Source organism: Lepisosteus oculatus, assembly GCF_040954835.1.
Source record: "Lepisosteus oculatus isolate fLepOcu1 chromosome 22 unlocalized genomic scaffold, fLepOcu1.hap2 SUPER_22_unloc_1, whole genome shotgun sequence".
NCBI lineage: Eukaryota > Metazoa > Chordata > Actinopteri > Semionotiformes > Lepisosteidae > Lepisosteus > Lepisosteus oculatus.
The window spans coordinates 584,046-612,027 of record NW_027167649.1 but is presented as its reverse complement, the minus strand read 5'-3'; the positions used below and the strand labels follow the sequence as shown (position 1 = coordinate 612,027).

Here is a 27,982-nt window from a genome sequence, read left to right as displayed (position 1 = left end):
TGGGTTTGTAATAAACTGAGGTGGACAGTCGGGGGTAGTTGATAGACAAGTGGATGTCTAGAAACGGAAGAGTGGTGGAAGATATGTTAACCGTATATTTGAGGGACGGGTGGAAGTTGGTGAAATGGTGCAGGAAGAACTCAAGCTGATCGTTGGAGCATGTGGCGGCACCAACGCAGTCATCAATATATCGTTTGTAGAGGTCAGGGACATAGCCAGTGTAGGAGGCGAAGAAGCGTTCTTCTACCCAGCCGACAAAAATGTAGAGAATGGCCTAAAACTGTGATTATAGCGAGGAGCATACAGTTATTTCCATTCTAATACATCTGAGTTACACTCAGACTAAAAGCAGGGCTATTTACCTATGCCAATAAACCTAAATAATCACCTCTATCAAAGGGGATTACTCCCAAGAGCATCTTTTATAGCAATACAATCCCAACATGAGCTCTGATTATTATTTGTGGCTGACTGATAAAGTATTGATTCCATATCCCCATTTATAAAAGTAAAACTCCTTACACTTAACAGGTACACTGTCGTCCCCACCTCAAGAAGCTCAACAAACACAGAAACAGTGACAATATAATAATTAATGTTCACTCAGTCTCTGGTGCAGTGGTTCGGTGTCGGCGCAATGCGTAGATCCAGCGATCTCATCCTGTCACTCAGATGGCAGAGTCGGTAGTCAGTTGCACTTGATATGGTCCTTCCCAGCAGGGTTGCAACATCTGGCAGGGTATATCTTCCTCACCCACACCCACTCGCCAGGTATCAGGTCGTGTCTTCCCTCTGCTGGAGGTCTCCAAGCGTCCAGCACCTGTTCACCAGCCCCGTGCACCACTTCAATTAACAACCTACAATACTACAATAGAGAATTAGCAAATTCAACAATCCATTCGCCAAATTCATCCCTCCAGGAAGTTTCGTTGATTGGCCTGTGATGATATCAAACAGGCTCTATTACACAGTTCTGTTTGATCCAGCCCGCATCCCATGGCGTTCCTTCAGTCTGATGTCTAGTCGATCTTTTAGAGTTCTGTTCCTTCATTCCACTGGTCCAGCAGACTGAGGGTGATCTCAGTCCATCTCACCCCGATTAATGCAGCCACAGCCTGATCATAATACAAGCGGTAGGGCAGTGCCCACCGAGGGCTTATCTCCATCATCAAGTGTTTGGTAGACACAGAGGCAGTGACAGCAACCCACTGGGAAAACAGATTATAAGAGCCAAGGTTTCCCTTTACAATTGTAAATTGTAAACATTTGCTACTGCATGAAAGGTTTCTCAGGAGCAGGCCTTTTGAGCTGTAGCACCTGCACCTGAACTGTAGTTGAGTTCCTTTGATAAGCATCACATTGAGATACCACATAAGTGGCTACTGCTTCAAACACAGTCCCCACCCAGGTTTGGGTAACCGGCACACCATTTAACTCGCACACAGGTGTCCGACAGAGTGCATTTGTCGAGCTACAAAGGGCATTAGGCTGTGAGGGCATGCAGAGCGTCCAGTGTGCTGGCAGCACCACACTCTTTTCTAACCATGTCCTTTTCTCTGCTTTAGAGGCCTCAGCCTGAATATCCTGTAGCTGTCCCTTTTTCACCAACAGAGGTTTCACAGGGGTCTCAGACCCCTGTTCTACCAGGACTGCTCACCTGACCGCTACATCTGCAAAGTTGTTCCCTCGAGTTACTGGAAACATTTCTTTATTATGTGATTTACACTTTACCACAGCTGCTTCAGTCAGCAGCTGCAAAGCTTCTAACAGTTCAGAGACAAACCCAGCATTCTTGACTGGAGTCCCTGACATGTTGGGGAAATCCCTATTCCTTCACTGCCATCCAAAATTGTGGCATACACCAAATGTATATATACAGTCTATATAAATTGCTACAATTTTCCATTTAGCATATTTACAAGTTTCAATTAAATCTTTTCATTCGGTCTGCTAGTTCTACACCAGATTATTCACAGTTTATACAGCCAGGCAGGTAGCCTGCACAACACATAAACACGGCCCCTTGGCCACCGCATCAAGGGGTCCTGAATAATAATAACCCACCAGACGATGCCTATCTCCATGCTCCTGCACCAGCACAACGGCTCACAACCCATTTCTTTCACTTACATACAGATTACATACAGATGATCCGTCTTAGGGAATCCAGTCCAGGGCCAGTGTCTGCAAGAAAGCTTGTTTCAAAACATCAAAAACAGTTTCTGCTGCAGGGGTCAAGGCAATTTTGTCTTTATACTGCACTACCCCCCTTAAACCAATACGTCACTAGACAAGCTCGTTCTGAGAAGGCATTCACCCTGGCTTTATCATGTAGTTGGTTTTATACTCCTTTTTTTCCTCTCAAGATCCAATACTTGGAGTAGCCCGGCCTTATGGATTCCCTCATTAGGTAAAACAATCACAATATCACATAACTCTATTGAGTTAGTTACATAAATGCTATTTCATGCAGTAATTCCTTATAAAATGCTGCAGTCTGGGCCTAAAATAGGTCTGGGGTGTCCCCCACCCACATCAGTAGTTGAAACTGTACATCTTTTCCCAAGCAGACTGTGACAGCTTATATTTGCTTTAAACACAACCCTTGCACCCCTTCTCCTGTAGCCTCCTGTTACCCGTTAGAAAACGTTATATCACATCTTTATGCTGTTTTAGTCTAAAAACAGGACAGCTGTGCTCCTGTGTCCCCCAGTTACTGCACACTGTAAGATTATTTCACTTTTATTTAAATCCTGAGATAAATTTAGGAAGGCTACAGAGGGGTTTACTAGATTAAAACTGTTAGTTCACACACGGCTCTCGTTTCAGCTTCTGACGTGTTCTTTAATTGTGAAATCAAGCCTCTTTCTTACAATTTCTCCAAAAAACAGTAACTGCACACCAGCTTATTAGTAGTTTTGTCTTTGGGGTTTTATATCTCGGTATAACATTAAAGTCGCACAATAATTTCGACAAACTGGCGGCTCCCTTTTCTCCTCCTTGGGAGTCTTTTTACCTCTCATTTGCAGCGCTCGCACTTCTGCATGCATGCTTCGCGAGTTATTAAATCAAATCTGTCTCCGCTGTCCGTAATATCAGGAAAGCATAGTTGTACATTCTAGGCAACATCAGGTTTTAACACACTCAAGTAAATTTGTTTTATTACTGTGGAAGTATCTTCGTTCACTTCCTTTTCATCGGCTAACCCCGAGTATACTATCCATAAAGCTATAAACCTTTCTGTAAAATCTGAAACATCCTCACTTCCTTCTGCTGACATGCTGTTACTTTTCTCTAATCAGTTTTCGGTGGGTAATGCTCTTTCAAAAATCTCCACACTAATCCCCACCCTTCTCCCAGATTCTCTCTTAAGGCGTGATTTCTTTTTTTGCTGTTTCTTTTTCTGCATATATAACTTCGTTTCGTTCAGCCATTGCTTTTAGCTCTTCCATCAGGGATTTTTGCGTCTCATCTATGATATTCTGTTGAATTCTCAAATATTCCTCTAACTATTGTTTATTTTTATCCAAATTTTCATACACTTTTCTACATTCCTGTTCAGCCTAAATTCCGTCTGACAGTCAATATTTCTTTTAAGTTTCACTTTGGATTAATCAAACTTTTTTTTCTTCACACCAAACCATTTTCACGTCTCCCACGCGCCCCGCGGAATCCCCCAGTCGAGACAAACTGACGAACTATCACAATTCGGGAACATGGACCAGGTTCCAAATCCTGGCTTTAAACACACAGTTGAATTGAGTTACCACCCTCGGCTCTTCTGCGAGTACAGTTCTAGTTACTACCTTCAGCCGTACTGCAGTCGTGTACCAGGATGCAACACCTGGATTTTTTCGCACGGGCAGGGTGAGACGCTATTCCTTCAGCAATCCCTCTTTTTCTACCCCACCTTCACAAAACAGGCATCTAAAAACACATACACCATTAACTCATTTTTCTGCTGTACTCGCTTCAGCTTCAGGAAAACCCTGAACCCACCACAGCAACATGGAGAGGACAAGGGACTTTTTAGAAAAGTGGAGTCCTTACCTCTTTTTAGAAGTGGCTGCCTAACTTTTCCTCTCCATGTTCGTGTGGTTTAATTTAGATGGATACTTCTTCATCATTTGGGTCACATATCCGCCAATCTGCCTCCTCCTTTTTAGAGGACGTTGTAAACCTTTAGGAACAATATGATCTAGCAACAAGGTTATGTCACTGTAATTAGGTTTAAGACAATCAAGAACAAGGCTTTCCTTTCTTCTAAATTCTTTACGGTCATCAGGCAATTTAGGAAAAGACTTAACTAATGCAAATAATTCACTAGGAGACCAATGTCGATGTACATATGCTGGAGTTCCTTCTGGACCTGGAAAAGTGCACATTGGCATTTCACGAACAAGTGAAAAGGCTTTGGCTCCGGACCGCTTTCTAATTTCGGTGGAGACTTTTTCTTTTTAGAAGGCATGGCCATGACTTTAGCTGCAGCTTGCTGTTCTTTAGTTTCAAGACTAGTCTTTTTTGAAGCTTCCCATTATTTCTGTGATTCCTCTTTCCATTACATAAGTTTTCCAATTCACTTTCTTTCCTTTCTTCTCCTTCTCTTCTAAGTTTCCCCTTCTTCAGGAAACTTCTTTTTCCTAATTCAACTTTCCTCTTTCCATTCTGATTCACTTACAAAGATCCTTCATAGTTATGGGCCCCTAATTATCATATATAAATTATGTGCAAGTTCCCTTACACCTATTACCCTAGCTTTACAGTTCATGAACATAAAACATTTTTTTTACTCTAACCCAGGCTATAATTGTTTCTCTGAATTTGTCGTACATGTACTTTTGCTGGACTGCTCGGTCCCATTTTCGTCTTTGAATTTTAATTTCCCATTTTTACCGATCGGTGCCTTACTTAGAACCTTATCACATTAACTACTCCGCAGAGCAAAAACCACAGGTCTGTGTTAAGATAAGTTCTTTATATGAGTCCCAGACCCGCGTGAGAACACCCCTGTGGCTCGCTTCTCAAGCTATTAATTTTTAAGGATAACTTACTGACGTCAGACAGCTGCCAATTCTCCAGATGCGTCTCTGGAAGGATAAACAATTTATCCTCCGAGGTTCGTCCAATTTTGCTAAAATTGTCCGTGTCCGGATGGAGTTTCAGCAGCCATTCGCGTTCAGGTTTGTGATCCCGGACGAGCCCCCAAATTGTCATGGAAATATAACTATCAAGGAAGCCACAAGAGAGAGTTCTCACCTGAGTAAGGTCTTTATTTCAATATTGCAATATTGGGAGCCCTGCTGCCACTTCGCAAAGTGCAACCAGAGACTCAATTTGTTACAAGCAGTACAGGGTTTTTATAAGACGTTGCGCTGTAAAAAAGCTCAGCGCTTTGCTCCTTCTAAAACTTCCCCTTTCCCTAAGACAAAACAGATTACATCATAGAGTGAGAGAAGAAGCACTAGACTTGTTATTCAAAGCTAATCAGTTACTTTTGGCTAATTCTTATGACCCAGACAGCATATATTGTTTTGGTACATTGTCTTCTAAAGTAACCTAAACTGTGTACTTTGTTGACGCACTGTTTTCTAAAATTCTGCACGTACTGTAGCACAGCAGATACATCCTTGAAATATATTATCTAAAAGCACCAATATATTTTTTGCAAAGCTCTCTACATTTTAAGAATCAATTTACTTATTAGATTTCCACTTCAATCCCCTCCTTTTTATTCTTGAAAATGATTAAAAGTTAGATTCTTCATATGGACTCCCAGGAGGCTCCCATACTTTGGATTCTTGCATTCTTATCAGAACATACTGATGCGCAAACATATTCATTACCATATTTCAAAGCAGTGGAATAATATATGTCGTACAGCAACACAAAAACAGGAAGACAAGTATCACAGCTACTATAATTGGTGTTAGTAACTTAAAGAAAAACATTCCCCCTGGCCCAAACAGTGATTCTAACCAGGAGAGAAATGGGTGAGGCTCTAGAATGAGGCATTAAAGCACATACATAACAAGATGCATTAAGTTTCTTTAACTTTACAGTTTGATTTATGAGTTTATACCACAAATTACTCATATCCCCCTCATTATCAGTTTCATTCAGCCAGTTTGTATACAAAGAGGCTTCGCGTTTAGATTCTTCCTCTTTCTGGGTGGTGACAGGCTTCCACATAAAAAGGAAAAAAGCTGTGCACATCAGTCCCAAGCATGTGATCCCCATCTATCATGTGGAGACATCACTCCTGCGCTTTGCTCAGTTCGTTTGTGACCTTTTTACAGTGGGAAGCATGAATCCAGGGCACCCTTTCCGTGACTTTCACAGCAGTTGCAGTGGTCAGCAGCCTTGGTACGGCCCCCTCCACCTGAGTGAACACCATTTCTTTTTCCTGAAGTCTTTCACCAGAATCCAGTCTCCTTATTCACTCATTAGTTCTTACAGCACAGGTAAATCCCTGCGGGCTGGAGCCCAGCATTTTTCTTAGGGTTTTTTTTTACAAGATTGGTCAACAGCTGGGTAATAACTCTTAGAAAAATCTACACATTGTTCCACTGCCTCAGCTGTGCCGTTTTGCAGAACAATTCTAGCTGAAGTTGTAAAATTTGTCTTTGGTCCGTTCCTGCAAAACATCTTATTATGAACAAACAAACCATAATAATAATGTGCATCTATGGGAATCACTCCCAAGGGTAACCCCCCTTAAAACTATACTGTTCTACCCATCAGGTTCTGCCACTAGATAAGAGAACCTTTCCCATGAAATCATTTTTTGACCTTCATGATCCCTTCAGGGCGTACAATTAGCACAGAAGCAGCAGCTTTAGTCCACATGTTTTTCAAGCAGGATATTAACAGTATGATCATAACGAATAATACCAGACACACAAATATGTATTGAACCAGAGACCCTCTCCAGGTTCCTAGCACAGACTGTAGCCATGCACCAATGCCCCAATCATCTGGATTATAATTATGATATATATTTTTCTTCATCATAGATGTGCTTTGCTAAGTCATTAATTAGCTTTTTCTCATTTTAGTTAACAATGACGAAATGCTAGCGAATAAAATCCACAGTGACCATGATGAAGACTAAATTGCTTTGCATTTTTATTTGAGTGAATTAGGATGAGTCAAAATGACCTGTTTGACTAAACTCAAACGGAAATTATTTTCATCACATGAAGTTGGCCGTTTACGCATTTACTTTCTGTCTGGCCAGTCGCAAGCCGGCTGCGTTGGGAATAATCCCAGAGCTGTGAGATTCTCACACAGCAGTAGCCCTGAGGCACCCCTCAGGGCTACTGCTGTGTGAGAATCTCCAGTATCAGGGTATGCTGCTCTCTCTCCTCTTCTCCTTTGTTGAGCTGCAGTTCTTTCCATTCGGTCTTCCCCACACCCCCCGTCATGAATCCCCATTGTGTGTTAATTGATTGCTACGTAGATAGACAATGAGATGTATACACTGTGCTAATTAGATTAAAGATTCAAATCGGAGCACCTTGATTAGAAAAAAGAAAAGGCGAGGAGATGAAATAAATGTTTGTGGTTCTCCCTGCTTTCAGCTGGAAGAAAAAGATTTGGAGTCTGAGATACTTTATATACGACGAGCAAACCAAGAAAAACTCTTTTATTATTTCAATATTACTGAAGATAAGGAAGCAGAATGTGGCTAACATTATAAGTTGAAAAATGTCAACAAATCTGAAGCGTCATAAGAAGCGCAGAACCAGACACTTTCGCATCAAAAACATTTTACTCTGTAGCAAGGCAACAAATTAAACATTCAGAATTAAATGAAGATATTTTAGTTTGCATATCAGGAAAATAATCATTTAATGTCTGGGTTAGAGATTAATGTGTAAGATGTTAATTGCTCATTTAAAATGTGAGTGCTAGTTGAACACACCATGAGTGCTGCATTTCAGCTTCATAGTGGCGCTCTGTCAGAAATGTGATTTTTGTTCATGTTATTTATAAATTGTTGAAGTGAGTCTATGAAATTAATTTTGTGTACTGTACATTTCACATTATGTAATAGTGATCAGAAAAGACTTTTCTTTGTGTTTAGTCTATTTATATAGCTGGGTATTCAGCTAACCTAGAAAATTTTATTGTGGCACCAACATCTTACAGCATGTTCCTCCATTCCGTCTAATTTCTTCAAGAGTGCAGGTGGAGTGAAAGCACTGAGGCACACTGAAGCACAGTCTGTCACTGTTAGCATGATGTATTTAATATGATATTCTTATTTTTTCAGAAGAGTGTGTGTTAGCATGATGTATATAATGACTGAGATTCTCAATATATGTAATATGTCACTATGTACCTTCTTCCAAGTCTCATGTAGATCACAGATCTTGCTCACACAGGTTTATTAAAATATTCACCCCTGCTCACACCTGAAGAAGGCTTCACAGATGAATTTTTTCTCTCTTCTCTTTTCAGCATGGATAAACCTATTACTTGTTCCTTTATTAACGTACTCTCATTATTGTTTTAGTTTTGTTTTCACCGTGGCGCTAAAGACAGATAATTGTGTCTCATGGAATCTAATTTCAGGTTGGAGGTTAGCTTCAGTAGTTTCCCTTCCTGCACAGACTGATGGGGCTGATTGACATGCTAAGTAGATAGTTAGAGACATTCAGACATTCAGAGAAGTCCACAGAGAGACATTCAGAGTCAGGATGTTATAGCCTCCATCTCCTGTGTCTGTGAGGGTCTGGGTGTAACCTGAGACAGACACCTGCTGTTCTCAGACTGGGGGACAGAGAGGCAGTTCATTCTCCAATTTAACTAGAGATCATTAAAATATTCCTTTGCACTCTTACTTCTTCCTGATTTTTTTTAAATCTCTTCTTCTCAAAAAGAAGTAGAACGAGGAATCATTACATTAATGGGTAATTGGACTGTTCCCAATGATGGGCTGGTTGGTAGTACAAATTACTACTGGAAAGAACACAATTTATTATGTCTTAACATTAAGATTGTTCTTTTCTTTCTTGTGGGATTAAGAATCGTTATGTTTTGTCGTTCAGAACGTCTCTGTACTGTAAGTTTTGAGTGTAGTGAGTAAAACTCCTCCCGCTGTATTTACTGTACAACCATATGGGAACCACACAATGAAGGGCAATGAAGGGACCAGGCAATAACAACACTTGTAAATAAATTGTATGTAAGAGAAATATAGAAATATAATCCTTTTCTAGTGATGTGTGCTAATATGAAAGCCGTTATTTTCCGTGACATGATCTGGTTTGTTAGATTGAATAAAAGGCTGGGCTTGGAGGAGGGGAGGAGACTGCGGAGGTGGAGCAGCCGAACTGATTTCTTTTGATAAGCCACATCTCTCTACTCACTAGAGACACCAATTCCATCTGAGACACAACTCACTGGATGAGCTCTTCAGCATTTCTACTGTTGGATGCATTTTCAATTTCTCCTCTATTTAAGCGGTAGAAAAAACCTGAAGATCTGGATTTTCTATCATTAACATCTGAGTTCAGCTTCTGCAATCAATATTGCCGACAAAAGGTAAGAAATTGTATTTAAACATCATATATGCTTATACAGGCCAACAACACTACTACCAACTTAATAATTAGTTTATGTGGGTTAATGGTGATGAAGGCCAATCTAAAATCCAAACAAAGCAACGAGCAGAAATATGGTTCTTCCAAGTGCTGGAGTGTCAAGTGGAGAGCCAGGTTAACAGCATCCTCAGCAGACTTGATTGCCCGAGAGGCAGACTGTTATGGATCCAACAGGGGAGATGGGCACAGCTGGAGGTGCTTAAGCGCCAGATGCTCAAAGCCATTCATAGCCTTCGAGCTCAGAGCAGTTGGTCTGGCTTGTAGCCATTAGGGCACGATTTTTTTGAAGATTCAGGACCAGGAATTAGAGTGGACACTCTGAAACTGTGAAGTATCATCAAATCCGGTGAACACAGGATCCAGGTGGTCTGCACAGTGACATATTGTCTAGAGCCCTTCAATCAAGATTCTCAAAGAGCACATCAAACTGAAGTTTACCTGGCAGGCTGGGGCCTTTGACCAGATTTTTTGTTTCATAATTGGTCATTTTTTTCTTTTTCTCCAGTCTGATTTCTGCTTGTTTTCATCCAATTGCTCTTCTAGCTTTGTAATGTGGCTTCTCTTTCTTCATTGCTGAGCACCGTTCACACTTGTCAGAGATATATTCAGTTCAGTCAACCATGATAAAAGACCTGTTCTCTTTATGGCACAGGTCTTGTAATTCTTCTGAGAACCATGGATTCTTATTGCCATATATCTTAACTGTTTTGTGGGTATGCATACATCTTCACAGAAGCTTATGGAAGATATAACAGTGTCAGAATATTGAATAAGGAAAGTGGAAGCAGAGCTTAATGTGCCCCAATGATCTTACTGATTTTTAGTTTTGACATGATATTTATTGCTTTTAAAGACTACGATTAAAACTTTAAGACTTCCTAACTCATCTCCCATTGTTTAGAGACTTTCAAACATTCTCTGTTTATTGGAATATGTAAAATAGCACTAAGATTTCATTTAAATATGAATATTATACAGTTATCTTTTAATGTGTTATTGTTCAGAACATCTCTGAAAAAGTACTTACAGAACAAATGTAAAACTCATTTCTTTCTGATGTGATGGCAGCCATCGTGTGCCAGAATACTTACCACACCAGCTCTCAGTGGGGAGAAGAACAGTGTGATAAAGCCAGTTCATAAATAGGGATTATTATGAGACCATGATTGGTAAAGGCCAATGGGAAATTTAGCCACGATGCTGGGGTAACACCACAGGGGGTCAGGACCCAACAGGTCAGTTTTACGACCCATCCGAAAGACAGCACCTTTCTACAGTACAGTTTCTCTGTCACTATTCTGGGGCATTAAGACCCACATAGACTGCAGGGTGAGCGTTCCCTGCTGGCACCACTAACACCTCTTCCAGCAGCCTTACTTTAATAACTTTCCTTTTTCTCAGGAGGTCTCCCATCCAGGTACTGACAAGGCTCACACCTGCTTAGCTTCAGTGGGTTGCCAGTTGTGAGTTGCAGGGTGGTATGGTTGCTGGCAATTAGATGGGAACCTAAGGGAATTGTTTTAGCTAATTCATTTTGACTTCCCCTGATATTAATAATGTTGACTTAATTCTTCATATATCTTTTGAAAAGGAAAATTCCCTCAGTCTTTTACATCTGAAGACGTCTGGGGACAGATCTCACATGGCTTCAGTTGGAACATCCACCAAGTAAGAGTTCATTGTTGTTGTACAAAGTCATGTTTTATTTCAGAATCATGTATCTAGCTGATAAAATACAATTAGGGAGAAAGCTTAATTAGGAAAATGTAGGCTTTCTCTTGTTTCTATAGACAAACATTTTTCTATGTTGTCTTAGGAAACCCAACAGGATTCCCCTGGTATGCAAGATATGCCTGAGGACATTTGACCAGCTTCCTGCTCACTTGAAGAGGGTGTGTATGAAGCAAGCCACACCAGAGGAGATCAGGATGACCTCTCGCCAGGCCAGGAAGGATTTGATGAATCACCTGAGGAATGGGCATGTTGTGGATTACGAGAGCATTGAGCTATTGTTTGACAAGGCAAATAGGAACCTAGCTGTGAGACTGGTGGAGTCCATGGGCTGTTTTGTACGTGGGAAACCTGAAGACAAACCAGCAAGGTGAGAGATTCAATTTTGCCATTTCTTCATTGTATTTTCAAAGGCTTTTTTGAAACCGGTTATCTTGGTTAGTATTTTATGAAATGGTACTTTTACAGTTCCAGATGCCCTGAGGAAGCGCATGCAGTCCAGCAGAAAGAGCTGCCGCAGGCTCCTCCAGAGACTGAGGAGGACGAGGAAGATGAAGGGGAACATGGGAGGTCTGAAGAACTGGAGCAGCAGTAAGACTTTCCTCTCATGTTTCCATTTTGATTAATAATTCCACCGGCTCTCTTATGTATGAAATAATTCTATGATTAGTGTCCTATATCCCTACAGGACCCCAGTAGTGAAGAGTTATCAGCAGGCTCTCCGGAAGAGAGTGGCCCGGGCTGGACTATACAGAAAACACAATCTGGATGTTCCTCTCCTGGCTGGGTTTAAACAGTACCTTATCCAGGACCTGGGTGTGGTAAACTGCTCTCAGGAGGTAGGTATTTAAAACTGGGCAGAGGCTCACAAAGTACATATTTTAAATCATTCGCACAGAATTTACCCATCTGAGATTGTGCCAGTCCTAAAAATAAACCCTAAAAACATTTTTTTTAGATACACAACGTTTCCAGATTTCTGTTTTTTATGGATCCGTCTAAAGCATCCTTGATGTTTGTGAAGGACATTCCCAAAACACGCAATTTTTTTTACCAACTGAGGATGACTGGACTGTCTCACCAAACCATTGCTAATTACATCAAAAACATCAACCGGTTCCTGTGCTACATCCTGAATGCCACCAACCTAAGACAGGAGGATCCCAGCCTGGCTAAAGTCATCATCATCTTCCAAAGTATCCTAAAGGACATTCAGCAGAAAAAAAGCAAGGATGTCTCAAAGGAAGTAATCAGAAAGAGGTATGTTCCATTTGGAACTCTGATTCCAGTTGGTTTCCAGTTCCAGTACATGATGGGAATTGACATTGATGGTACTACTCCTTTTGCCACAGATACAGACAGCTGCAGACTCCTGGGCCGAGCGCCAGTGACTGCTGGAAGGTGCTGAGGGCTGCAAAGAGAGATGTGGAGCGGATACTGAAGAAGACGCACACCTCTGAAGACATCACCATGCCTGAGCAGCTTCTTGTGCTGTATTACCTGCAGGCCATTCTCCAGCTGAAGCACCTACAGCACCCACGGGTGGTAAAGAATATGACAGTAAGCATGACAGTCATGCATATTTCAGTTGTTTGGCCAAATTCTAACAATGAAACAATGATCTGACATTCATAAAGAGACAGAATAACAGTGCTGGTCAGGGCTCATCGCTGTCATTTAGGTGGCGCTCCTGTAACTTAGGGCCTTTACAGGGAGACCTGCTGTGCCAGTGATCCTGGACTGGAGGGAAGGGTGGGGGAGAAGATGCTCTAAGCTCTGTGTTCAGTCAGAGATATTGGACAGTGGAAGTATGAGAGTGGAATTTGATTTCCACCCCAGCTTCTCTTCAGTAACTTCATATGTAACAAGAGTTAGTGAATGGCAAACATCAAGTTCAAACAGCCTCAGCGGCACTAAATCATAATCATTCTTGATGACACCTCCTCATGTTATATGTAAGCCCCTTCTCTCTTTCACATTTATCTCGCTTCCACCTCTTGGCACCTCTCTTCCATACCATCCCCTACTTGTGAGTCCTCATTGGGATCCGAGCTGCCTCGTCCTACAGAAGCTTAGCACCCAGCCAAGTGGGTCAGACTGACTGATTGAAACACTCAACACTCTCCATACACTTCATTGCTGGGTGCTGCTGTTGATACTGTAAAATGATCATTGGCAGTTTTGAATCAGTTATTATTTATTGAATTGCTTGTGATTTCAGGTCCAGGAATGGATGCAGAGAAAGAATTTTGTGTCACAAAGAGGGCAAAAACTGGTGATAATTGCAGTGAAAAAGCACACAACCTCCTCACAGCAGCTGACATGCTTTGCACTGAATGAAGAAGAGGAACATGTAAGTGTGAAAGTTACGTTGATATACTCTCTCCAGTTCATTGTCAACATCTGTCTTCGGCATTCAACAATACAATACAAAGTACAATAACTGCATTTTGTCTGTTATTTCAGATGTTTCACCTTTACTTCACTAAACTACGCTGTACTGCCACTGACAGCATCTGTGGAACAGAGACTGAACATTTTTTCATTTCTTCTGTGGGGGAGCCAATTTATAGTCCTTCCAATGACCTGCGAAGACTGCATGAGAAGTAAACCAAATCACAAAGTTGTTTTAATGTATTAATCAAACTGTCTGTGGCTTGGAAACAATCATACACTTTGTGTATGTGTTTATTTTGTAGATACCACCTCTCATTCATCACCAGCCAGGCTGCCAGGAGGGCATTTGAGACGGCCACAAAGAGGCTCACAGATGCACAGAACAGCATTGTGGCGGATTATCTGGCCCACTCAGATGGTACTGCAGAGAAACACTATAGGATACTGACACATGACAACATCTGCTCAGCCATTGAAGTCATTGAAGGTGTTGCAGAGGAGGGAGCTCAGTAAGTATCACCATGTTCTGAACAGATGACAAAATATTCTTGTGTCATAAACAGCAATTACTTAATGCTTTTGAAACATCAAGAGAGCAATCGCCACTCAGTGCTGCAGTATGCGCATCTGCTGTATAACACTGCTTTCAGTTCTTTTCAGCCAATGTGTTACAGAGATTATTGTGATCTAATATTCGTTTTTACATCAGATCAACACCAAAATGCACTGTGGCAGCTGCAGGATCTGGAAATCCAAAGATGGATGATGCAACAGCCTTCCAGGAGCTGACACGGGAGTTTCCAGTGTTGTTAGACGGGCAGCTTCCCAGAAAGAAAGAGCGCCTGAGACTGACTGGAAGTCATGACCGACACTGTTACGACAGGTGGAGATCAGATCAGAGGAAGATGAGACTGCAGAACATTATTGGTAAGTTTACATATCAATTATTTTCACAGAGAAACAGACAAAGAAAGTGAATTTGGAATCATTTCTGAGGGTTTCTGTTCTGGTTTTCATTCCAGACCATTACGCTTTCCGGTTACCAACAGAAGGCCAGGTGACTCGCTATTTTCAAAAGATGAGCTGGACTGCAAATACACCAAAAGCATCTGAAGTGCTTGAGAAGTGGAAGCCCAACACAGGTGCACAACCAAATGTAAGGCAAATTAAAAAGCTGGTAAAGCGTCAAACCTGGAGAGGCCTGACTATCACTGACGATCCAGTGAAGGGGAAGAAGGTTGTGACTTCCAGGCGTTTCCAGAAAGCAGAGGTTGTATGTGATTACCATGGCGAGGTCATCACAAAGACAACTGCAGAAGTCCTAATGGCACAAATGGCAGAGGGAAAAATGAGACGTCTTTTCTTTTTTGACGGACCTGCACAAAAAATGTGCATTGATGCTTGTGAAGAACATTGCGCCTGCCACCCGGATAAGGAGACGATCGGAAGGTGGATAAATTCCTCTAAGAAAAAAGACAACATCAGGGCTGTCAGAGAGTCATTCATAATCAACGGACAGCCCGTCATGAGAATTCTGTTTATAGCGAAGAGGGACATTGCTGAGGGAGAGGAGCTCCTCTTTGATTACAGAGTTTCGAGGAAATCATTTCAGGGTGAAGTACAGGCTCTAGAGTGGTTGGATAACTAACCAGTTCCAGAAAATACTTTGTAAGTATGTTGAACATATTTTCTTTCAGCTATTAAAGATAGTGTCTTCTTGTGACTTGAAATCTATCTCAGTATTGCGTGTGTCATTGTTTTGAAGATGACATGTCTCATTCTCCAACAGCTAGGGCACCAGGAGGGGATAAGAGACAGTAGAAAATTAGATAGATGAAGCTCAGAAGAGCATAGAGGCTGATTAGCCATCCCACACAAATATTCCCAAGACAAAACACTATGAGACATCTGCCCAGCTCTTGTTCTTATTGAAAGTTTTGGAATGAAGAGGTCTAATTGTCACCACTTTTGAAAAACTGTCGACTTTATCTGAATGTTTCAAAAGAGCGATCACTCCACTTAAAAGTTTTCCAATTAGTTCATGATCAGTGGAGCAATGCAAATAATCTTTTTCAGTGTAAGACATCTGCTTTTGGGTCAGTTGAAATTAAACAAACTCTCAAATCTTTTTGAGACGATGTGTTACACTAATTATTGATTTATGAATGTATTGTTCACAGACAAAGGAGATATGATTGTCAGAAGACGGGTGATGGCCCAGCATTCCCAGAACGGACACTGGAGTTTCCAGCAGCATTAGATGGGCAGCCGCTTGGGAAGAGACATCGACTGAGACTCACTAAACTTCATGAATGACACCAAGAACAGAGCCTACAAGATGAGTCTAGATAACAATTCCTTAAACCTTTTAGTGAAGGTTTCTGAAAAGGCTAAGGACTACAGCAATTATTTTTGGACTACAGAGATATTTTAAAACCTCATTAAGAAGTTAGACATTTAATGAAAAGTGATTTATCTTTACAAGAATGTTTTAAAACTTTAATTGCAGTTCAATTGATGCCGTAGACCGAATCTACAATGACTGCATTTTATTTTCATTTTAGCCATAAACTGTTGTAATTATTTTAATTGAAAAAAAAAATTATTCAGAGCACCAAATCCAGTTGATTTTGGAATTGAGAGGCAATTATTAGCTATAGCGGTTTCAATTATTGTCGACTATCGGTCCTGGCCGGTTTCAATTATTAGCTATAGCGGTTCGTATCTATGACTGAGCTGTGATTTCTGTTTAATAGAGACCTGTCTCTTACACAAAGGAGATTTTTTACTCTAACAGGTGTCACTTCCCAGCAAAGTCTATCACATTCCATAAGGATTTACTGCATTGGAGCAGATAAGCAGACTCAGTCCACTGCAGCTTTTAAAATATGACAGGTTTCTGAGAATTTCAAAGCAACAGAAAAGTGCAACAAATGGAGTTCTTGAAGTTGTTCTTTCATTGTGCCTTCAACAAAATCATATTAATGTGCTTCTGCTGTTTTGTAGAGTCCGCCTGCCACTCATCTCCTGGCATGTTGCCAGTAGGACACATGAGAAGCCACAAAGCAGCTGACTGAGGTCCAGGAGAACATGCAGACACAACAGAAGTGCATTGTAATGTTTCAGCAGCCTCTTGGGAAGAGATGGACTGAGACTGATTGCGCTTCATAAAAGACACAGTTTGATTTCACCCAGAACAGAGCCCACAAGTTGATATGATATGATATGGGCTGGGAGATTAATGCTGCATCACTGCCATGGATCCAAGAGGGACATCGTGTATGTAGCTATCATTCAGGAGGATTCTGACAAGAGGTAAGACTTCTATTTTACATTTAAACCCATGTTTAGCTGTGTTTTTTAGATTCAACTGAACCAATTTCTGTGTGTGATAATGTCCTTGAATTCTGACAACATCACACTAAATTACATGATAGTATAAAACAGCTAATGTTTCTAGAGATAAAGTTTCTGGGATGCTTCTCATTACTTTGCATTACCAGGGACAGTTTAATTCGCCTTGTACAGTATTGAAAGACCAAGATGCTGTTTATTTAACATTTTATAGAACTTTGTCTACTATGGCAACATGATGAGCTTGGTGAAACTTGGAAAAATACTGCTTTGCCACTTATCTTAAGATAAAGATAGCATAAAGGTTTATCTTTTGCACCTACCTGCCCCCCGGGGAAGGCCAATGCTTTCTAAGTTAATGTTTCCCTACAGTAGACTGTACCTTATCTTCTAAGGTAATGTATATTGACCCAAATCAGTTTTGGAATCCAATCTACTGACGAGATGGAGCACATCCTTTTTTGGATACAGATTCATTGCAATAATGTAACTGCAAATGAATATAGATGAGCATGTATGTTTGTTCATATACAGTGGCAGGAGCAGTTTCTCATTGCAGTGAATTTTCAGGGCCAATTTAATCTCTCCATCTTATACTGAATATGAAAGGTAGCATTGTCTATATGGACTCCTCACTAGTTGGAATTTGTATATATTCCAGTGTTCCCTCAGCCAGTCCTTCTGTTGTAATTCAATTTATCTTATAAAATTCCTTCCCCACTTCTAGGACCAGCAGTTTTTGAACTCCACAATGGCTCCTATTGGAAAGTTTGTGACTGAGACCAAGTAAGAGTTCACTTTTTTATATTAAGCCATTATTTCATTTGTAGCAATGAGCAATTCTGATATAAATACAATAAAATCATTATGCTCAAACTATGAGAGAGAAAATTAAGGATAATTTAAGAAATCAGTCTTAGCTTGTTTCTATACACAAATTATATTATTTATTTTCAAAGGAAACCCGCAAGGATTCCCCTGGTGTGTAAGATGTGCCTGAATACTTTTGATCAGCTTCCTGCTCACTTGAAGAGGGCGTGTACGAAGCACGCCACGGCAGAGGAGATCAGGATGGCCTCTCAACAGGCGAGGAAAGATAAATCACCTGAAGAACAGGGCCATCGTGGATTACAACAGAATAGAGATCGTGTCTGGTGAGGCAAACGGGACAGTGGTTGTAAGACTGCTGGAGTCCTTGGGCCTTTTTGTACGTGGGAAGCCTGAAGACACATTGGCACGGTGAGATATTTTTAATTTGTAAGGCTTCTGTAGCTTTTTTTGAAATCATTGTTACAACATATTATGTAAAAGCATGTTGAAAAGAATCTACCTGTATTCCAGCGGCCCTGAGCAAGAGGCCGCTGTCCAGGAGGAAGAGATGCCAGAGGCTGCTCCAGAAATTGAAGCAGAAGCGGATAAGGAAGGGGAAGATGTGAGCTTCAAAGAACTCTATCAGCAGTAAGACTTTTTATTTTTCCGATGTATCTATTTTTTACTAAAATTCTAATTTGTCTTATAGGTATAAAATGTTTAAACCGGTGTTTTATATTCTTACAGACCCCCAGTAGTTAAAAAGTATCAGCAGGCTCTCCTGAAGAGAGTGGCCCAAGCTGGACTCTATAGAAAGCACTCCCTGGATGCTCCTCCTGGCTGGATTCAAACAGTACCTTACCAAGGATCTGGGAGTGGCAAATTGTTCTCAGGAGGTATTTATTTTTTAAAGGCATTTAAAATTAAGCAGTGGTATCTCCATTGTACATGTTTTTATTCCTTAGCTTTCACCCATGTGAAATGATGTCAGCCATAAACATCATTGTGAGGAAACACTGGGGAAAAAGTCATGCAGGAAATGGGGGATGAAAACAGGGGGGCGTGTCCATGCAGTGCTGGTGATCCGGGGAAGTGTGGCCGAGGCAAACAATCCAAAGAATAAGTCCAAGGGAGAATCCAACAAAAAAAGCAAAGGTCCATGGCCATGTAATGTATCCAAAAACCAGGGATTAAAAACAGGTGCTGGGTCGGGACCGGCGGGGGGAACAGGAACAGGAGCAGGAAGCTAAAAACACAATGGAGCCAGGCACAACCAGGACCCGGGCTCGCACGATGCGGAGATCAGGTGCAGAGCCTCCAGTGAAGTGAGCGCCTGGCTTTTAGAGGTGAACTGAAACAGGGTAGGAACAAGGAACAGATGCGGTGAATGAGGCAAATGAGGAAGGGCTGGAGCGCCTTTAAGAGTAGGGGTTTGCGATCGTCTTACAGGTTGGCATATTTATTTTATTTTCTTGCTATTACAGGTTAAGGAATGGATGCAAAGAAAGACTGTTGTTTCACCAAGTGGACAAAAAATGGTCATAATTGGTGTGAAAGAGCACAAAACTGCATCACAGCAATTGGCGTCCTTTCCATTGAATGAAGAAGAGGAACATGTAAGTTGATGGCTACACTGAAATACCCCTTAAGGGTTGTGGTAGAACTGGAACCTTCCTGTCAAGCGGTGGGTGCAAAGCAGAGTAACACACATAATGTGACACCAGTCCATCACAAGACACACACACTTAAACCACAGGCAATTTTCATAGAAGCCAATTAAAATACATGTTAATATAGAAAAAAAGACCTCTCCCTGTATAGCTACCATCATTTGCAATATCTAAGAATATTTGGAATGTATCATAATTGCATTTTGTTTTCCATCAGATGTTTCATGTGTACTTCACACAACTGCACTCTACTGCCAAGGACAGCAGCTGTGGACAGGAGGAAGAGAAGTTTTTCATTTCATCTGCTGGAGATCCTATTTACAATCCTACCAACGACTTGAGAAGACTGCATAAGAAGTAAGCAGAATAATATTATTATAATATTATATATTATAATAATATTATTATATATTAAATATATATAATTAATATAAACTGATGGAAAAATAAATGCAACACCTCCACACTCTGCCCCCAGCCTGCAGCATGCCAATGGCTCCCTTCCTTTTTTCTGGTGACATTCAAGGCATTATGGAATGCACAGACAACTGACTAGGTGTGGCCTTTTCCTTGCAGTGACCTAAGCTTTGAATTAAGTCTTTTTAAAAGGTGACCTGGTTCTGACAATGTTTCACCTGGATCTCATTGTAGTGCACCTAATGAGCTTTTGCATGATTGCCAAGTTGCAATGCCTCACTGTACTAGCTTTATTGCTGGTCAGACAAATTGACAACTTTTTGTGAAAGTACATAAGCTATAACTATAGCAACTAAGGTATAGTATTATTATTCCGGAAAATGTTGTATTTCTTTTGTCCATCAGCATCTTTTTTTTTTTTTGGTGAGTTGGAAATGATCACATATGCTTGCTTGTTTATTTTGTAGGTACTGCTTGCCATTCATTACTAGCCAGGTTGCCAGGAGGGCATTTGAGACGGCCGCAATAAATGTAACAGATGCACAGAAGAGCATTGTTGCAGATAATTTAGCACATTCCAATTCTACGGCAGAGAAACCTTATAGAATGCTGACACATGCCAACATCTGCTCAGCAATCGAAGTGATTGAAGGCTTTGCAGAAGAAGGATCGCAGTAAGTGTCACTGTGATCTCAAAATGAGTAAACAAAGTCAGTATCTCACAAAACTACAATTACACAATTACTTATTTTTTTAACTTCAGGTCAAGCTCAGGGGAGAAAACATCAGACTCTGAACAACGCACACCACTTGTGGAGTAAGTTGGAATCTAATATTCCCTTTTCATTCATTTTTTACATTGTGTTACAAAGACCTGTGATATTTTATTTAAATACTTACAACAGATCAAGGTCAAGATCCACTATGGCAGCTGCAGGATTTACTTCTACGAAGTTGGATTATTCTACAGCCTTCCAACAACTGATACAGGTGTTTCCGGTGACATTAGATGGACAGCTTCCCAAAAAGAAGAAGCGTGTTAGCCTGACTGGAAGTCATGACCGTCACTGTTATGACAGGTGGAGAACAGAGCAGAGGAAGATGAGACAGCAGCATATTACTGGTAAATGTACAAATCAATTATTTTCACCAACAAACACTTAATGTAAGTTTAGAATATATTCTGAGAATGTATATTGTCATTTTCTTTCCAGACCATTACGCTAGACAGTTACCAACAGAAAGACAGGTAACCTGCTATATTCAAAAGATGGGATGGTCAGCCAATGCATCAACAGCATCTGACGTTCTTGAGAAGTGGAAGACAAACTTGGAACTGCCACCAAATGATAATGAAATTAAAAAGTTGGTAAAGCGTCAAAGCTGGAAAGGCCTGCACATCGTTGTCGATCCTGTGAAAGGGAAGAAGGTCTTGACTTCCAGACGTTTCCAGAAGGGAGAGGTTGTGTGTGATTTTCATGGTGAGGTCATCACAAAGACAGCTGCAGAAGCCCTAATGGAACAGATGCCAGAAGGAGAAATGAAATATTTATCTTTTTTGATGGACCTGTACAAAAAATGTGCATTGACGCTTGTGGTGAACACTGCACCTGTCATCAAGATAAGGAGACGATCGGAAGGCAGATACATTTCTCTAAGAAAAGGGACAACATCAGACCTGTATTAGAGACATTCATAATCAACGAACAGCCCATCCTGACAATTCTGTTTTTGGCAAATAGGGATATTGCTGAAAGAGAAGAGCTCCTCTTTGATTTCAGTGTTTCAAGGAAATCATTTCAAGGAGAAGAACAGGCTCTGGAGTTGTTGGATCACTAAGCATTTAAAACAATACTTAGTAGGTATATGAAAGCACAAGTTTTGCAGATATGTATTTTCTTGTAGCTTGAAATTATGGTTAGAATTCTGTTTATTTTATTATCTAGAATATGGCATTTCTCATTCTCATCAGCAAGTATAGCAAGTATATTGGGGGGGGGGGTATGCGATGCCCAACAAATGATTTTCAGAAGAGCATAGAGCCAAATTAAATACCCCACTCAATTGTTACTGCAAAAAAATGCCACATGCTGTAAACAAAACATAAAAAGATTTAAAGATGTGAACTATTTTTGAAATTTGTTGACACTATCTGAACAGCACAGCATTCCCAGAATGGACAATGGAGTTTTCAGCAGCATTAGACGGGCAGCCTCTTGGGAAGAGAGATGGAATGAGACCGACTGGACTTCATTAATAACACCGTTCTTATTGAAAGAGAACAGAAAGATAAGTCTGGATAATAATTCTTACTCTGATTTTTTAGTTATTTTCTTTCATTATCTACAGAATAGATTTTTGATAATCATATCGATAAGCTTCTTTTGAAACTGCCCAACATTACCAAACAGAAGAATTTTTCGGCAGGACACCATTTGTGCATCGAAAGCACTGGAGAGGTATATATGACAGATTATTTTCTGCCACTGAAATACTAATTGCTTCATTTCAGTTCATCCTTAGACAAGCAGAAGAAAAAGAAGTTTGATGGAATTAGATGGCATTCCTCTTGGGAAGAAAGATAACAGAGACTGACTGGACTTCAAGAACAGCACCTTTCTGATTCACAGCGAACAGAACACAAAAGATTAGTCTAGGGGAACAATTGCTTTATTTTCTTAATTAAAATTTCTGAAAAGGACAACAGCAATGAACATTGTTAATGAGTTAGAGGTTAGATAAACCTGTATTTCCAGTGGTTTGTCATTTCAACAATGTTTTAAAATTGAATTTCTATACAGTGGACACCCTTGACATAACACAAAATGAAACCATTTCATTTTCATTTTGGAGCTAAACTGCTGGGAACATTTTTTCAGTAAACTGTTAAAAGCATATTATGGTCTGAAAGCCAAGATATTATTTGTGACCACATTAATTAATTACTTTTTAAACTGTAAAGTAATAATCTGCTAACATGGCTAGTTTCTATCACTGAGCTGGGATTTCTATTTACGACAGAGATCAGTTTCTTAAACAAAATAAAATTGTCTCCATCCTGGAAAATCAGTCACGAATTTGAATAGGGCTTATGGCATTTGATCAGTTTCACAGCCTAATTCTACTGCATTTGTTTTTTAATGATTCACAATTGTGAATATTAGAAATTTTAATGCACAGAGTTGCTTAGGCTTTTATTTTTTAATTTTGTTTTCAACACAATCATAATGATTATGCATATGTTATTTTTTGTAGCTGTCACCTGCCATTCACTACCAGAAAAGATGCAAGGATGTACATGAAGAGGTGTGATGACCAGGATGACAGTGCTGCTCAGGACAAAATCACAAATTTTCACCTGCCTAACACCTTTGAAGAAGAAATCAATAATGCAGAAAAACTGAAAATAGGACTGTGCGAGAGTTTTGTCTTTTGCCTTCAAACTATTTTTCTAATTGTATAATGTTAGCATACCCAGAGGGGTTGGGCAGTCAGTTGATCTTGGACCCCTAGAGGTTTTTTTTCTCTCCTTACTAAGGAGTTTTTGGTTCCTCTCCTCAGTTATCTTCTGGCTTTTACTCTTTCTATATTGTAACATCATGTATCATCACCCAGCTATGTTAAGTGTCTCAGGTCAACCTTGTTATGAAATATGTTATATAAAAATCAATTGAGTTTAACCATACTAGTTGTGAATGCTGTCATATTTTATTGCCATAATTTATATATATAAAAAAAAATATTGTGCAATTAGCTTTTTCAAACTTTTGTATATAAACTATTTTATATATAAACTTTTCTATATATATTTTCTATATAATTTCAATACAACTTCTAATTGTGACCATCATGAACAATGACTGCTTCTTGTTTTGGGATTAAAATATTTTTATATTTTAACTAAAAAATGTATGAAACAAACTGTAAGATTGCAATGTATTAAAATTGGCCCCTCATTGTTCTGTGATTCTTATCGATTGTGCAGACCACAGCAGGTCAAAGGAATTCACAGATAACTCTACTCTGAGAATTTGGTAAGTTTAGTGAAGAGAAAAATCAGTTGTATCATTAATTTCTTAATGATTTCACAGCTGACTTTCAAAGTGAAAAGTATGTGAAATTCAACCGAGTATGGATAAGTGTTTTAGCTAGGAATAATGGAATAGGACTCCGGTTCTATTTTGTGGGTTTCCGGAACTGGTGCCACGATTAAGAGGGACGGCCGGGGGCATTCGTATTGCGCCGCTAGAGGTGAAATTCTTGGGCTGGCGCAAGACAGACGAAAGTGAAAGCATTTGCCAAGAATGTTTTCATTAATCAAGAACGAAAGTCGGAGGTTCGAAGACGATCAGATACCGTTGTAGTTCCGACCATAAACGATGCCGACTCGCGATCCGGCGGCGTTGTTCCCATGACCCGCTGGGCAGCATCGGGAAACCAAAGTCTTTGGGTTCCGGGGGGAGTATGGTTGCAAAGCTGAAACTTAAAGGAATTGACGGAAGGGCACCACCAGGAGTGGAGCCTGCGGCTTAATTTGACTCAACACGGGAAACCTCACCCGGCCCGGACACGGAAAGGATTGACAGATTGATAGCTCTTTCTCGATTCTGTGGGTGGTGGTGCGTGGCCGTTCTTAGTTGGTGGAGCGATTTGTCTGGTTAATTCTGATAACGAACAAGACTCCGGCATGCTAACTAGTTACGCGGCCCTGTGCGGTTGGATTCCAACTTCTTGAATTAAGAATAAGTGGTTTTTAAACTTAGAATCCCAATCATAACTGATGCTGCGTTTAAAACCATTGTTAATGGACATTAAATGAAAGCTCTGGGTCTCTGCTTTCACATGCATTGTGTTTTAAGCTTGTAGTATGCACCGTTTCGGAGATATTAATGAAAATATGCCATCGGTTTGGTCAATATTCTAAAATATTGGACGTATATTCTTATGATGGCAGACATGATGCTGCGTTTAAAACCGGGGTTAATGGGTATTAAATGAAAGCTATGGGTCTCTGCTTTCACATGTATTGGATTTTGAGCTTGTAGTATGCATCGTTTCGGAGAACTTAATGAAAATATCCCATCTGTTTGGCCATTATTCCTCAATATTAAACACACTTTCATTTGATGGCAGACATGATGCTGCGTTTAAAGCTGGGGTTAATGGACATTAAATGAAAACTCTGGGTCTCTGCTTTCACTTGCATTGGGTTTTAAGCTATATAGTTTGCACTGTTTCGGAGATATTAATGAAAATATGCCATCCGTTTGGTCAATATTCTAACATATTGGTCAGAACGTTTCGGCTGTGGAGCCTTCTTCAATTTATTTTCTGTTTTAAATGATTACTAGTGTGGCGTAATATATTGGTGACCATGTGACGAAGACTGTGCAGCATTATTAGGTTGCACGTAATGTTTATTTGATTAATTAGAAAGTTAGGATGTCTGATCTGGAGGGCCTGTTGCGATATGCTAACGTACCGTAATGGAGTGTAGTGTGGTGCTAGCGACACGTGGTCATGCAAGTTAGCATGCAAGCGTTATTTTTTTAATTTCTTTTTATTACATATCATGTGGTGATATTATATATCTTATTTCTGTGAATATTACAGTTGTGTGCCCAATTAATCACGGTAGTTCATAAAGGTAATGTTTAATGCATTATATGGTGTTTAACCCCATGTTATATTTTGCTAAGCAGGAGAGAGAGACATTTAGCGTGTGTAACGCCCATGTGTTTTATGTTCTATAAGGTATGTCGTCCATTTTGTTATAATTTTTTTCTTTCTTATTTAATATGTTAGGTGTGTCTTATATCATGGAGAGTACATATAATGTGATGATAGATAAAACATGGGAAAAGAAAGGGGCTCTTTTATCTACCCTCGACACCCTCGAAATTATGGGTGTATAACAATAATTGTAATTGATTTGATATTGATATGATATATGTGTAGTCATCTGAATGTACATAGATGGTGGGTATTGTGTTAATTATATATTATATTATATAATAACATTTATATATGTAATCTATTATTTTTATATATCATTCTTTATATTGTTAGATCTTATATATCATTCTAGATATTATTATTATTCTGTTATTTTATATAATATGATATAATAAGGAGAGTCTCAGACGCATTGTGGATGCCAATCGGGAGAGAGAGAGACATTTAGCGTAACACCCACGTTTTATGTTCTATAAGGAAATAAAATCGCAGACCTCTACCTGGTGTCCCTGGGTGTTCATTTGACACAATGCAGAGGAAGCCGTCCGCTACAAAGGCTCAACTCAAATTCTACCTGGCGTGCCTGGGCTTTTTCCTGCGCCTCTATTTGCAAGCAGGCCAAATGAACTTTCAGGCGAATCTCATTTTTTGACCCAGTGGAGACCGGAGAGAACGGTTCAAAGGGAGGTAATGTGGCCTTGACGTCTGCCTCCGTTAAGTCTTTAGCCACCACCTGCACCTCAATGTGTTCTTCCCTAGCCATAGCAGATTTAGCACCAGCCCGAGGAGGACTGGCGTCGTTGCTCGCTAGTGCAAAGACTTCTAATTCCACCAATTTATCAATCACAGCTCTCTTGATGTTCCTTTTAAGAGCTTGCGTCGATACCTGAATCTGGAAGTGATCAGCAATTTGGAGCAATTCGTCCTTCCTACACCTCTCCAGCTGCTCAAAGGAAGGCTCCTCCACAAACGTTTGCAAATCGAAAGTGGCCATAACTACCTTGCCAAAAACACAATCCACAAATCAGAATCCTATAGCAGTCCTTATTCCTAAACAAATACCCGATAACGCTAACCAGTCCCAAAATGCACAAAAGTACAAACACCAAAATTCTGCAACCAAAAAAGAAATCCTTAACACTGGGATTTGATCTCCCGGATGAGCCCCGAAAAATGTTATGACCCCAAGTATCTAGGGGTAAAGGGGTGTAACATTTAGGATAATTTTTGGATACAGGTGGGTTCTGGTGAGGGACTTAGGAAGCGTGACAACAAGGGTTGGTGCAAAAAGTGATTATTTTAAGTGAATAAGTTACTGGTATGTGATAAGACACAATAACACACAGGGTAAGGGAACTATAGTAGTGCCAAAGAAAAGAAAACAACAAATAAAATGGAACTGGCTAAGAAGGTTTGGGAAAGCTAACCTTACTACAAAAGAAAACCCAAAACACACGGTCTTCGGCATCTTCAAACAGCCTAGCTAACCTTCACTGACCTCCCAAAACCATACAAGAAAACGGCATTCACCCGTCCTAAACTAGTGTTACTATTACAAAAATCAACTATGTGTGCAGAATGTACCTGACAACGTAAACTAACTCTATACACAAAGTACAAATAAGGGAAAATGAGAGTAGACAACAGGAACAGGGTACAAAAGAACATAGAGGTACCATAGATGGTAAGGAAATAATAATAATAATAATAAACTTTATTTTATATAGCGGCTTTAAAGGTGGCTTCTCAAAGCACTTTACAGGATGACAACAACAATAAATAAAAAGAATACACAATATAAAACACAATTACAATATACAGAGTAAAGGCTTTTCTGAAGAAGAGGGATTTGAAGGAGTTTAGAGAAGGTGACTCTCTGATATCCTTGGGGAGAGAGTTCCAGAGCTTGGGGCATGACAGGAAAAGGCCATGTCACCCACACAGTGTAGACGGGCTTGGGGGACAGTAAGGAGAGCAGACTTAGAAGAGTGAAGGTTGCGAGGTGGGGAGTAGGGTGATAATAGTTCAGACAGGTACTGAGGTGCCAAGCCATGCAGAGTCTTATAGATGAGCATGAGGATTTTAAAGTCTAAACGGAATTTGACCGGAAGCCAGTGCAAGTACTCCAGGATAGGAGTAATGTGAACACTTGCACTAGTCCTGGTCAGGATTCTGGCTGCTGAATTTTGGACATACTGCAGTTTGTTCAGAGTCTATTTAGATACCCCAGCAAGTAGAGCATTACAGTAGTCAATTCGA

At 40.2% G+C, this 27,982-nt stretch overlaps 1 protein-coding gene across 7 annotated transcripts; it reads left to right on the top strand.

Moving 5' to 3' along the window:
- The first annotated feature begins 2,093 nt into the window (after positions 1 to 2,093).
- Positions 2,094 to 23,672, top strand: LOC138225626 (uncharacterized). 7 transcript variants are annotated; one of them, XM_069186235.1, is made up of 25 exons: positions 2,094 to 2,410; positions 9,469 to 9,549; positions 11,200 to 11,276; positions 11,425 to 11,709; positions 11,808 to 11,930; positions 12,010 to 12,178; positions 12,298 to 12,599; positions 12,692 to 12,899; positions 13,561 to 13,692; positions 13,806 to 13,945; positions 14,039 to 14,245; positions 14,446 to 14,663; positions 14,759 to 15,404; positions 15,917 to 17,051; positions 17,818 to 17,876; positions 18,050 to 18,329; positions 18,432 to 18,548; positions 18,648 to 18,796; positions 19,385 to 19,516; positions 19,788 to 19,927; positions 20,455 to 20,661; positions 20,751 to 20,804; positions 20,893 to 21,110; positions 21,202 to 21,845; positions 22,148 to 23,672. In XM_069186235.1, the coding sequence occupies exons 3-13, from the start codon at positions 11,251 to 11,253 to the stop codon at positions 15,382 to 15,384; spliced, it is 2,436 nt and encodes an 811-aa protein (XP_069042336.1). In that variant the 5' UTR covers positions 2,094 to 2,410; positions 9,469 to 9,549; positions 11,200 to 11,250; the 3' UTR covers positions 15,385 to 15,404; positions 15,917 to 17,051; positions 17,818 to 17,876; positions 18,050 to 18,329; positions 18,432 to 18,548; positions 18,648 to 18,796; positions 19,385 to 19,516; positions 19,788 to 19,927; positions 20,455 to 20,661; positions 20,751 to 20,804; positions 20,893 to 21,110; positions 21,202 to 21,845; positions 22,148 to 23,672. The 7 variants fall into 7 exon arrangements, with proteins under 7 accessions (XP_069042336.1, XP_069042337.1, XP_069042338.1 ...); XM_069186236.1 differs by lacking the exon at positions 2,094 to 2,410 and having other exon boundaries at positions 9,390 to 9,549; positions 22,148 to 22,446; positions 23,243 to 23,672; XM_069186237.1 differs by lacking the exon at positions 2,094 to 2,410 and having other exon boundaries at positions 9,390 to 9,549; positions 22,148 to 22,720; positions 23,243 to 23,672.
- Positions 23,673 to 27,982: the final 4,310 nt, after the last annotated feature.